The sequence below is a fragment of the Colletotrichum gloeosporioides genome, assembly GCF_011800055.1.
Source record: "Colletotrichum gloeosporioides strain Lc1 chromosome Unknown consensus_17, whole genome shotgun sequence".
In the NCBI taxonomy this organism is placed as follows: Eukaryota; Fungi; Ascomycota; class Sordariomycetes; order Glomerellales; family Glomerellaceae; genus Colletotrichum; species Colletotrichum gloeosporioides.
In genome coordinates, this window is record NW_025544662.1 from 1,317,948 (window position 1) to 1,330,754 (window position 12,807).

Here is a 12,807-nt window from a genome sequence, read left to right on the forward strand (position 1 = left end):
TGCTAGACTTCCGCCTCATTCTTTTGCGCGGGGTTGTGACGCGAGGCATCATGATCACCTAGCAAAAACCCCAATTCGACTCTAATTGTTCTTCATACCGCAACTTGACCTGACTGAAACTCTCGTGTGTTCTTGTGTTCCCATAGCCGATAGATCAACGTCTTTCATTTCATACACTATGGCTGGCATCCTCGACCGATCAGCTCCCAGGCCCGATGAGCTTGATGGAATGGGAAGTCTTTTGAAGTAAGCTATTGTTGCATTTTATAAAGACTGGCTCAATTGCGGCGCATATTGAGACACCTGCGCTGCCATGTTCCTTGTTTTTGTTACTTGACTACCACCATGAGGCAATGGTTTGCAGTCCAGGTGGACATAATCATGCTTCCCTAGAATTCAGAGACCCTGCCTCTTTTCAATTTTATCTTTTTGGGCAATTTCTCTCAAGACAAGAACCATCTCTGAAGCCTGAGACCTCTTCTCACATCATCACAACTGACCATTCGCACAGACAACCGCAGACCATCATCTGGCTCAAGACCGCAACGCAATCCTTCGCCATCCACAAATCCCTCCTCCTCGAGTCCTCAAAGTACTTCCAGCGCTGCCTCGACGGGCCCTTCTCCGAGTCCGTCTCCAACACCATCGACCTCGACGACGTGCCGCCCCTCACCCTCGGCACATACGTCAAGCTCTGCTACTTCACCCGCCTGACGGCCGCGCGCGTCAAGCGCCGCGCCGCCGACGCCGAGGGCACCTTCTACGAGGTCTCCCCCTTCAGCATCAAGCCGTGCGACATGCACACGCCCCACGACCTGCCCGAACTCGTCGACATGTGGGCCCTGACGGACCGCCTCTTCGACGACCTGCTGCGCGGCAAGGTCGAGACGGCCATCCGCGAGACGCTCGACGTCGCCGCCGCGAAGCTCGCGGACCCGCGCTGCGCGGAGTGGTGGGTGTTCAACCTCGCCAACGGGTACGTCGCACTCGAGGCGCTGCCGCGGAGGGGAAACGGCGGCGAGGATGATGCGGTCGAGGGACTGGTGGAGCGCATGAGGGACTTGTTTGTGGCCAACTGCGCGCCGGCGACGTGGAAGAGGCTCGCGGCGCAGCTGCCGGGGGAGTTTGTGGTGATGATGTCGATCGCGTTTCAGGCGCGGCTGGCGGCGCTGGTTGCGAATGAGGCGGCGATTGCGAGGGTTAATCAGGCGAGTTTGTGTTATGAGTGTAAGACGAGGGTGCAGATGGCGCTGAAGCGGTAGGTGGTTGCCTTTTGAGATGCTTTCCGACTTGCTAGGATTTAGGTTTGTGATGTAGAGTTTCAGATATACGGATTCTATTGCCTGTTATTCGTCGATTGTACAAATACAGACCCAATATTGCGCTGGCCAAATAACACAGCCACAATACCCGGCTTTAGCTGACTTCTTGCTAGACGATGATGACTTATGATGTTGTGTCTATGGGAATAATTGACTAAACAAAGTAAATCACGCTATCCTCAACAACCTCCGAGAAATGACCTCGATGTCTCTTTTTTAACGCTGCTTCCTCGGCACTATCGTCATCCAATGCAAACCACTCACGAGGCATAAGTCCCCGCTGCGGTGAGAGCCAACGAACAGTCGATAGAAAGCAATCCCCTACTAACTGGAAGGTTGGAACACAAGCGTCCTTGCCTAGGTCCTCATCAACGCCCCCTGGGACTGAACGCACGAGATACGTCCGCGACCACAGGTTCGACAGCGAAAGGGGGCGCTTGCGGTTGGAATCTGATTGAGCTGAATGAAACGGGATTGCCATGATCCTGTCATCCAAATCAAGCAAGTTTGACCCAATCCCCAGGATAACCATGGGAGATGCGTTAGAGGGCGTGTTTTCCACGTCGCATGCGAAAACACAACGGCCCCGCATAGTAAACGCAATAACGCGTACAAGCAGTTCCCATTTTCCATGCCAATTTTCATACCATATTCCACTCCGTTCTTTATACAGTTCTTCATGGGAGGCAAAGTCGATATCGGACAGTATGAGTACCTTGATCAGGAATGCTACTTCGGGCGCCACAAGTTCGGAAATATCTCGCCTAGTGTGGAGGGCGTCGCTGCCGTGGTACATTAGGTCGATGTCTCCACCCATGTGTTGATGTATATTGTACCAGGATGCCGCATAAGAAGGCATATCTCGCGCATTAAAAGAGTCGCGGAGTGTCTCTGCAAAGTCGCAGAGGCGGCCTGTCGACATTGGACCGTTTTCGTTCCCGTCTATTAACATGCTCCCAGCAATAAGAACGTAGGAAAATCGCTCGGCCAGCTGGTCTCTGACCGACTCAGGAGACTCTTTGATAGCTGAAGACGATGCGTCGTATTTTGCTTGTAGGTTGACGATCTCCCAGAGCTCGTGGAATATCTTTTTTATGCATGTGGCGACATCGTGCCAAGACTTGGTCGATGAGGGAAATGTTTCGCTTCGCCATGTAACTCTGAAGGGGGCAACGCTTCTGAAGTCGTCTTTCCTGGCATCTACGGAGTTCTGAGTTATGCGGGTCAGAGGCAATTGCATGCGGAAAACGGGCTGCTTGGTGTGGTGAGATTGTGCAGGCCACGGGGTGATGCTGAACGTGGGCTGATCAGGATCGTTGCCAGTCCACTGTCTGATGTCCCAACCTTCAAGACGACAATTGGGGTATCGCACATCCTTCCCATGCGCCCAGAAGCTCGGCCGCCGACTTTGAATTCTCCAATCGGGAACCCAAGAAGGCACCATATCCCGCTCTTCTCGGAAAACAGGGCGGAGAGACTCGAGGCGAGCCGACGCCTCTCCAAGCACCCACGGTAGGTTTCCTGCTTCCCCGATGCTACGACCAAACATAGTATAGATGTCTCCGACGCTCGCTCCCTCCTCGTAAATGACCATTATCTGTGGCCGACGGACTCGGTGAAGCAGGGCGCCATTATGGGCTGTACCGTCGAGGGCTCGGCGAAAAGTTGCTAGGCCCACTTCTCGAATGTCTACATCCTCGGCCAGGGAGGCGAGTGTAAACACTCTATCTCTCGGGTCCGCACAGTCATACTGATCAAAAGATTGCATGAGTTTGCAGATGCTACACTCTTTTGTATAGTAAGGCGATTTGTTCCCATAGCTGTCTCCATGGAGAACAGTCCGTATCCAGTACATCTGCCAGACAGACGCGGCGCGAATTGCGAGGGTGGACGAAGCTTCGCCGCCTTTCTTGTAAAATATGTTGTAAGCCAGATAGCAAACGCTTTCAAAGTTCCGATCGTCGTTTGCAGAGAACATATTGGTGGTTTTATTGAGCACAGCCTCCTGAATGACCCAACGCCGGCGGAACCAAGGGTGATCTAGGAGGATGTAGTCTTCCGGTTCCAGAGACAATTTGCGGTACGGGTCCCCATCGCCTCCTAGAGCTATCTCTCCTAGCCAGATCAGCACCCCGGCGGCGTCTCGGTAAATGGAAGACATTAATGGAATGTGGTGCGCTTTTTCATTCGGGTTGCCCTGATCGATACAGACAGCGTCTGCCCAGAGACGCCGAGTCTTAGCAGAGCTGGAGGAGTCTCTGAATCGTCGAAGGGCTCCATCAAGATTCGGGGTGATGGGTACTCGGCTGAGGGTGGGTTGGCAGTTGGTTAAGGCCGGAGAGTCCACAGCCTCGTCAACAACGATGAGATCGCACGTGAATTCAGGACGGCCCCAGGTGTAAGAGATAGCCTCGTATGTCGCTTTCGCCTGTGCCTGTTCGACAACGTGAATCCGACAACGGAGATCATCTGATGGATCAGCTGCCGGGAGGAGTTCAAGGATTCTTGTGTGTGACCCAGATGGCAAGCGGGAATGGCAATATCGAGGCAGGTCTCTGCCTGGCATATCCCGTGGTGAAGCCATGAGGCTGAGATCGCCTATGGCTGCAGGCTTTTGCGTAAGGAAACGAGTGCTATAGTATTTGTGCGTTTGAAGATCTTGGTGTCGAAAATAATGGTACGAGTTGGTGCGGCGTTGGCGACTTTTGGAGCAACATGCGATGTCATCCAATAGCATCCCATAGCATGCGTTTGATATCCACCAACACAACCCGAAAAGTGCTTGGCATGTCAGCATTATGCAGCCTTCGTTGATTGTAGCCAGTGACGGTTACTACAGCTATATGATATAGCATCCAATCACAGCACTAAGATCCGACACTCAGTCTGCATATCTGACAGTATGTTTTCATCAGAACATACATAAAGGACCTGATGCATGATTTGTTACATGGGCATGGCATCAAGTTGACAGTCACAGACTTTTACGCACTACCGTTAGTGATAACCACCTTCTCTTCACTTGATGCCGCTGTCTCTTTCATTACTCTATTCTTACCCATGCATCAGGCTACAATGGTATACAGATGAAGCTCCTCTCACAATGCGCCCTTCTTCCCAACAAGACATCCATCCTCATGGCTTGCCGTCCACTTTCGCCGAGCTAACATCTGGATAGACATCAAACCTCCTCTGCGTGTTAACAGGAATGTTCCTCCTCGCCTCCTCAATCTTCGTGCCGTCCAGCTCCCACGCAACAGTCGTCTCCCCCTCCTCAGCCTCCGTCAACACGTTCGCCATCGGGTCGATGATGAGACTGTGGCCCCACGCATGGTACGTCGCGTCCATGTCGCGCGCAGGGCTGCACATGGCCACATAAATCTGGTTATCCACCGCGCGCCCTTGGCCCAGCAGGCGCCAGTGCATCGGGCCCGTCGTCAGGTTGAACGCGCCCGGGTACACGAGCGCGAAGCACCCCTTGCGCGCCGCGATCATGGCCAGCTCCGGGAAGCGGATGTCGTAGCAGATGGCGACGGAGATCTTGCCGTACTCGGGCAGGTCGACGACCGTCACGCTGTCGCCGGGGCTGAGCACCTCGGACTCGCGGAAGGTGATCTTGCCCGGGATGTCGATGTCGAAGAGGTGCACCTTGCGGTGGCTCGCGAGCAGCTCGCCCTTGGGCGAGAAGATGAGGCTCGTGTTGTAGAACTTGCCCGTTTTGGTGTCGAGCTCCGGGACCGAGCCGCCGATGAGGTAGGCGCCGCTCTCGGAGGCGATGGCCGCGAGGGCGTGGAAGCTCGGGGACTGCTCCTTGGTCGGCGGCGAGGGGAGCAGCGTCTCGGCGTACTTGGGGAAGTAGTCACAGCCGTAGGGCGAGTTGAAGCACTCGGGCAGCACGACGATTTTGGCGCCGGCGTTGGCGGCCTCGAGGACCTTGGACCGCGCGTTGGCGAGGTTGGCGGTCTTGTCGGCGCCGGAGGCGAGCTGGATGCAGGCGAGCTTGACGGGCTGCTTGAGCACCGGGGATGCGGAGGTGGCCATGGCGCGGAACGGGACGAGACGCTGGGAGAACGGTTTGAAGGCGGACGATGTGAGGTGGTGGAGGGTTCGGAGGGCGAGGCGCATTGTTGTTTAAGGAGAGTGGTGTGTATGGCCCGGTTGACGTTGGGAGGGGACGGAGTGATGGTGGGGGGCGGTTGGAGGCGACGACATTGCGGGGCGATAACGGCGGGGTAGCTTCGGTGCGGTACGGCATCGGAGCTCATCCCTGCTGCCGGGCCGTTGGAAGACTGTGCAAGCACTGTCGCTGGCTGGGAATCCGACGGGCGCCACTACAGTGCGGATTGGTCGGACAATTGTCCGAAGCGTCGGGAAATGATGTGATCGGGGCGGCTCCGATGAATCGGCCTTTTCCAGTCCCGGCCGACGCTCCAGAGCATTCCTGCGGCGGGATGCGACATAGGGCGCAGACTACATGTCCAAGTTCGGACCAACAGAGATGATGACTACATACCTTGTTGGTATTGACTTGTTATTGCCCCTGTTCATTTCCACGATCCAGGTCTGGCACAGCCCTTATTCCATTCGCCATCACGCGCCTTCCTACCCATTTTACAAATCATCGCTTCAACGATGCCGCTCACCACCAGAAACTTCTCGAGATGGATTGCTTGATGAATGGGGCCGTCAAAGCGTTTGCAATGGGGGGTCACGCGACAGCCACCACCATGTTCTTGTTCCCATAACTCATCTCGCTATATTTATCCTCGTCTGGTGATGAGTGTTGGGATGTGACACCTTCATCGTCCACCACAAAGCACAACAACACACAGCCACCTTCATGCGACGATTCACCTGACGGCAAGGAGCCGAACATGTCCAGCACATCCCCATCTGCGCAACTGGCCAGTGACCACCTTCGGCACACCGTGCCGACGAATTATCTGCCCTTCACAGCCGCCTCTCACGGCAACTCATCATGTTCGTCCGTTGGAAGCCCCATGAAACGGGTCTTGTAAGCTTATATACTAGGATAGACGGTACCCGAAACTATGACAGCTTCCCTTGCACAGATACCTCCGTCAACGTCGGGGACCGACCGCCAGGGCAGCTCCGCCTTCACGGGTACCTGGTTGAAGACACGGCTGGTCCCATCTGGCCGGGTCGCGGGGAAAATTTAACATCTTAAGGTTAGCCAGAAGGGGTGGTGTCAATGCAAAGCCACAATGCATGAGACACGCCATGGCACACTCTGCGAAAGAGACTCTCTTGTAGCCCGGAAATCTGGTGTGTAAATGCTTTTTTAACATGTTTTGTCCAATTTTCCTTTCGAGTTTAGATGCCTGCCTGCCTCGCAGTCGTGCCATTTCCACCCTTGGCACTACAGTCCACACACATCTCTTCTTTTCTTCTTGTTCCAAACATGAGGACAAAGCTTGAAACAAGGCATTAGGTATCAATCCATCGCACGCAAAACAGAATCCAGCTCGGCCTCTCCCATGCTTTCGTTTCGTCTCATGTGAACCACCCTTCGCAACCTGCTCCGTCTTTCCCCCACGCCATACCTGCCGTTGAACCTCGAAGCAGGGGCCATGGCCTACCCACTGCTCTCTGCCGGCCTTGGTTGCGCGCTGTCAGGCTGTCGCATATTGGCGATAATATGCAAAAACAAAGCTGCGTAACTACCTGCCGCGTTTTGCAAGACTCCGTTCGGTAAATAACGCCTGCATATGGACAATACATAACCAGAAAATAGACACAAAGGAAGCGGAAGTAATATACATCCAATTCGGTGCTCTCCGAGTCTGACTCAAACTCGCTCAGAGCCTGCGACGCTGTGGCTGGGCTGAATGCTCGCAGTGGATCAAGTGACGACGCCGAATGTTCGGAATGGATGGCGCCGCGAGGGGCGGGTTATGGACCTCGGAGGCCGCGGGTATCGATTAGGGTCGGCATGTTTGGTAGATGCCTTTTAGGAGTGTGTTGATATAGACGGATGCCAACGAGTGGCGCAAAATTATCGTAGATCCGGCCTTATAGTATCAGCTGCTTGAGGTTGCGCTGTATGATCATGTCCTGCACTGAGCCCATAGTAATCTTGAGCAAATTTGTGTCGGTCGCGTTCGTGAAATGGCCGTAGATCTCCTTCTCCGTGTTTCGGTTCAGGGCACGGAACTTGTCCAGAAAGTACTTGCTGGCAGCCTTCCAGTCGTCGGCAGGTCCGTGGTAGTCGGTGAAGCCGTGTGATGTGATGGGGTTGGTGGGCAGCTTCTCCTTGAAGAGATCCATCTTGTTGAGGAACAGAATCAGGGCAGACTTGGTGAACCAGTGCGAGTTGGCAATTGACTCCCACAACATGAGCGCCTCGTTCATTTGGTTCTAGCAGTGCAAGTTAGCAACGATACTTCACAATCACAGCGGGGCACACCTACGCCGTCCTTGTCTTCGACCAAGCACTGGTCATATCCAGAAATGGCGACGAGGAAGAGCAGACAGTTGACGTTCTCGAAGCAGTGGATCCACTTCTTTCGTTCTGAGCGCTGGCCGCCAACATCGAACATGCGGTAGGTCAGTTGGCCGAGGTCGAAAACCGTTTCCGTGATACCCGTAGTCCTCAATCTCGAGCGAAGCAAGTCCTGGTCCGTCGGTACGTAGGCATCGCTCCAGATGCGGTCCAAGTCATCACAGAAGCTACAACATGGTCAGCAGCAGGTTCCAGGGTTGTCGCAGCCGGCGTAGGTGACTTACTATGCCAAGTTGTCGTGGAGTGCGAACTCATTGCCCTTTGCGATGGCTTGCTTGACGCCGCCGTCAGTCCAGAGCTCCTTGATGGGCTGCAGGTAGTCGCGCGGGAGGGGATCTGAAGCGTTGATCTCGTGTTCCACCAGGATGTGCGCCATGTGTTTCTGTCAGAGACATTGCATGTTAGTCTAGTCGTTCTTCTTTCACATGCGACAGCGCCGCATTTCGAATGCGACAGCGCGCAATTGGCGTATTCGGGTTATGCTTGCCTCGTTTTCTGGGTTGCTAAACTCGATGTGCATCTCGGTCATGGCGTCTTGGATCAGGCGGAAGGACTGTACGATATTGTTGAAAACAACAGGCTTCCACTCGAGCTTCTCGTTTTTGCTGAAACCTTGGGCGTAGATCAATTTCATCTGCTTGAGCACGGTCGACTTTCCAGATTCTCCGGCACCTGGGAATCGCAAAGCGGTTAGTGAATTGCAGACACGACTATGTTGGCTGTTATTGCGACGGCGTACCCAGCAACAGAAGCTTCACTTCTTTCGACATTTTCTTTTCGTCCTGGCGGATCAAGCGGTCCAGGTCGCGCGAGCGGGCAGCGCCGCCATCATCCTTCGATCGGCCCCCGAAACACATGTTGTACCAGTTCGACTCAATTTTGGCGGTGATTAAAGAATAGGAGGGGGAGAATTGGCGCGGACGTGAGGTAGAAGGAATGCCGGCCCTCTAATGCAAAAGAAAAGGTGGTTCAAGTCGCAGGCTGGGCGTGGCGGGCCTCAGTGATTGTGAGGTGATTCTCGATGGCGAAGGCGAAAGCGACGGAGGAAAACAAGACTGCAGGCGGGCAGTCTGAGAAGGAGGGTTGAGGGGTTGTTCGCGTCGGGGAAGAGTCGTCCTTTTTGTTGTCCGAGGGCGTTGGATGTCAGGCAGATCAGACGAGGAGAAGCAAAGCCAAGAGAAAGCAAAGCAGAGCAGGCCAGGGACAGGGCGCGCTCGGGAAGCAAAGGACTGGAGCCGACTCGACTTGCAAGAAGAGGCCGAGTGTGTTGTGAGGTGTGTATGTGGTGGTGTTGCGGAAGCGGTCAGTCACCTGGATGAGGTTGAATCCAAGGTGGTTTGACTGGCGTAGAGTAAGGAACGTCGGGGGTTGAGGAAATGGGCGGGCGAAGAAGCTTTTGTCGGTTTTAGGAGTGCCACGGCCAGTTTAGTAAAATGCGCTAAAAACCTTGGGGGCGTTCGTAGTGGACGCCCTGTGGGCTGCGGGTTGGCTAATGTTAATCCTGCAGCAGAAGAGCCCAGCAGCTCGACTTGCTTCTGTTTCTGTTCTGTGTGCTGCCCGGGGGCGAGGCCAATGGCGTGTCAGGGGAAAGACTAAAAGTGCTAGCGTGGGCAAGTGAGAGAAAGGAAGACGGGCAAAGTAGCGATGAGGCGAGGAGGACTGGAGCCAGGCAATGGCAAGGCAAGGTGGGTTAAGTTTGGTTTGGCAAGAAGGACAGACGGAAAGGGCGAGATGAGACGGGATGTCCAGCTCAAATTGGCAGAACGGGGAAGTTTGAGAGAGAGAGAGAGGTAGAGAGGTAGAGGTAGAGTAGGAAGTGTGAGAGAGAGGACCGGGAGATGATGGGAGAAGAGATGTGAGGACGCACGAAGCAAGCACTGGACAGGACAGGACAGGACAGGACAGGATAGGTAGGCACGAGGGAAAATGCACCTCGGCGGATACCTTATGATACGTACTGGGCCTTCAGATTGGATAAAGTGTCTGCGAAATAAAATAAAGAAATACATGGAGAAAAAAAAGAGTAAGGATTATGGTACACGGTTCATGGCTCATGGTGGTCCATCCATCATTCATCAGTGCAGTTCAGTCCAGTCCAGCCCATGTAGACTGGGGGCAGACGGGAGTCGGGGAGAGAGACACAGAGAGCAATGGAAGCAAACAAGGACCTGCTGCTGCTCTGTGTCCAGGTGCCCCAGCACAGGTCGGGGGAGGTTATGGAAGGTAGCTGTTGCTGGCCTGGCCGTACCCTTCAGCTTGACTCCTGGCTGCAGGGTACAGACATGTCGCGTTCAAGGTACTTTGTTTGGATAGATTCCATGGCCATCCCGGGTTCCAAGTTATCAACGGCAGGAACAACACAAAGAGGCACAATTTCGCCGCTGCAAAACACGGACATTTCAATCCATCGAACGCGACCACGGCGGAGACGCTGGACGGGCATTGGGAACGCTGAGTGGAAGCCCACCGCAGTGGACATTGGAAAGGCCCAACAGGTGGACACTGGCGGATGGCACCTCGCCTTTCTTCCACCAGGTCCAGGTCCACCTGCACCTTCAGAGGCTTCGATGGAACACTGCGCTGCTGTGTGCGGGCGGGCGAACAGGAACGTGAGGAACCTCTGGACCGGGGAGCTGGTGGTACCTCTCCCACAGGTACGTACCTGGTCGCCGGTAAAGAGTGCGGTACGTGCCCAGGGTCGTCGACATGCCCGCTGCCCCAGAGCTCGCGGACGGCACGGCAGTGGGGCGGCCCCTGGCGTACCTGCCCTGTACCCGCTGCCTGATTCGTTGCCCAACCCTTGCCTGCGCATGCCGCAGAAATGCGCTGGGAAGGACTTGGCAGGTACTTGCATCCGTGTACTCCAAAGTTTCTCTGCGACTTCCTTGCACTTGCATTAGCAAGCAAGCCACCTCCAGTTCCCCGTCATCCTCACCACCACCGGCCGCCTACCGTCTATCGCACCACCACACCCTCCCAGCGGGACCGCCTTGTTGATGTTTGCTCCCTCATGCTTCTGCTGCCGTATTCTCTCGTGAGAGAACAATGGCTTTCCCCTTTTGACTGAGACAGCCCGCGGAGGGGTCACCAGATATGCTTCTCTCTCATCTCGACAGATCTTCGTGAAAACCGCCTGCCGAGTCGACTCGTCATTTTGTTTCAACAGCTCTACCGACATATTACAGCGCAATGCCGCAGTCGCATGGCAAGTCGGTCGTGTCTTGTCTGCACGAAGTACCGACTCCGTCATCCAACCCAACGCAACACGCCCAACCAACAAAGACAAACATTCCAGATAGACATCAATGCGACCCTGCCAACCCTGGCCAACGCACCTGCAGGATACGCAGCACTGGCAACTGCACTGCCATATGGCGGCGCCTACCTGCTGCATCTGGCACTCTCACTTTCCTGTTCTGCTGAAAGGAGAAAGGGGCAACTCTCTCTCCTCGCTACCAACCACATTGCGTCAAATCCTGACCATAAGACCTGAGGTGCTTGCCAGCTCTCGCCTTGGAAACGTGCTTTGCAGAAGGCGGCCCCCCATAATCGTTCGACGCACATCCTCCCGGATGCACAATGCTGCGTCTGAGTGTCCCAACAAGAGGGTTGCGACCTGCAAACTGCCATGCCACATGGAGAACCGTCGGCGTGGAATGGGGGCACAGCAAAAAGCATGCCAAACAAGCAACCAAGGCTCAGCCGCCTGAAAAAGCAAAAGCAAACTTGATCCAAACACCACACACACACACACACACACATACACACACACACACATACACAACGCACCTATACGGCGTATACTAACACATAACCTTCCTTGCGACGTCTGGCTCTCCACGAGTCTCGACTCAAGTCACTTTCCATCTCGTCCAATCCTCCTTGAGGCGCTGTCTCAAGCACTTCAACCTACCTCGATATGCTTCAAACTTAAAAGACTAAAAACCTTCCGCCGACACGACACCGCTCCCGCCGCCAGCGTCCTCCATGGCTTCTCCGTCCCATCCAACGTTCGTCGGCCAGCCTGTCCACGACGCCTCAACACAGCTCTACAAAGTCAGCAATGACAACCAAAGTACGGACGCCTACTGACTTCCACTGCTGCTGCTGCTGCAACAGCCTGGACTCCTGACGACGTCTCTCTGCCATTGTGCCTGTCGCTTGCTCGGGAGCCACTTCGATGGACCCTGCGTGACACAAGATCGCTGCCACACGACCCCAATCGGGCCCGTACGCCGGAAACGCCTCATGCCCTTTTTCTGGCCACAGCTTCTACACTAACCACGCTTCGCGCCTCGACCTGCACCAAAATCGCTTGCGGAAGTGCATGCCTCCCGACGCCAGCTCTTTCGATGCTTCGAGCGTAGTCCTGAACGCCAAGAAGCCACCAGGTATCAAGCTCCCACTCCCGCCCTACGCCAACCCGAGAGCTTCGTCAGGTTGTTTCCGCTTTCGTTTTCCGTTGTTTGCCCGCTGCAGAGCGAACAGAAAGACATCCATCCCATATGCAATGCAAAACCATGATGCTGGTCCCGTTTCGACCAGCGGTCCCCCTGGCCGAACGCGTCCGCTCTCGGGGAGCCATGTCGCCCCTGATTCATGCAATTGCAACGGCGACATTGAAGCACGACTCCGTTGCTGGACGGCCGCCTCCCAACGTTCATTCAGATCAGCATCGTGCAGAGGAAAATAAATGCTGGTTTAGCGGGCCTTCAAGGGGCACCTGCAGCATCTGCGGATGCGTCCCGCAGAAACGAACGCCAGGCCGCGCCGGGGTCACCCCATGCCGTCTTGGCCATTGAGAATTAGTCCCAGGCTCCCGGCAGGGATGAGAGTCGTGGCTTGCCTCTGTCGACAGGGGACCCGTTTGTGGACGGATTGCACAACTCGTGGCATTCTGTCGAGCGGCGGCCATCGACTACCCAGATCGACGCACGTTTCCAGCACCATGACAGCTCGTTC

The 12,807-nt window shown here is 55.1% G+C and overlaps 3 protein-coding genes across 3 annotated transcripts; 1 reads left to right on the forward strand and 2 right to left on the reverse strand.

Annotated features, from left to right (window-relative positions):
• Nucleotides 1-178: 178 nt before the first annotated feature.
• Nucleotides 179-1,262, forward strand: GCG54_00011288 (uncharacterized protein; the record flags this gene model as incomplete). The annotated part of the gene is made up of 2 exons (XM_045411193.1): nt 179-246; nt 512-1,262. 2 exons carry the CDS (start codon nt 179-181, stop codon nt 1,260-1,262), a joined length of 819 nt encoding a protein of 272 aa, XP_045268251.1.
• Nucleotides 1,263-4,457: 3,195 nt separating this feature from the next.
• Nucleotides 4,458-5,447, reverse strand: GCG54_00011289 (Hydrolase C26A3.11; the record flags this gene model as incomplete). Its single annotated transcript, XM_045411194.1, has 1 exon — nt 4,458-5,447. One exon carries the CDS (start codon nt 5,445-5,447, stop codon nt 4,458-4,460), a length of 990 nt encoding a protein of 329 aa, XP_045268252.1.
• Nucleotides 5,448-7,355: 1,908 nt separating this feature from the next.
• Nucleotides 7,356-8,702, reverse strand: GCG54_00011290 (Guanine nucleotide-binding protein alpha-2 subunit; the record flags this gene model as incomplete). The annotated part of the gene is made up of 5 exons (XM_045411195.1): nt 7,356-7,700; nt 7,754-8,012; nt 8,070-8,227; nt 8,300-8,517; nt 8,585-8,702. 5 exons carry the CDS (start codon nt 8,700-8,702, stop codon nt 7,356-7,358), a joined length of 1,098 nt encoding a protein of 365 aa, XP_045268253.1.
• Nucleotides 8,703-12,807: the final 4,105 nt, after the last annotated feature.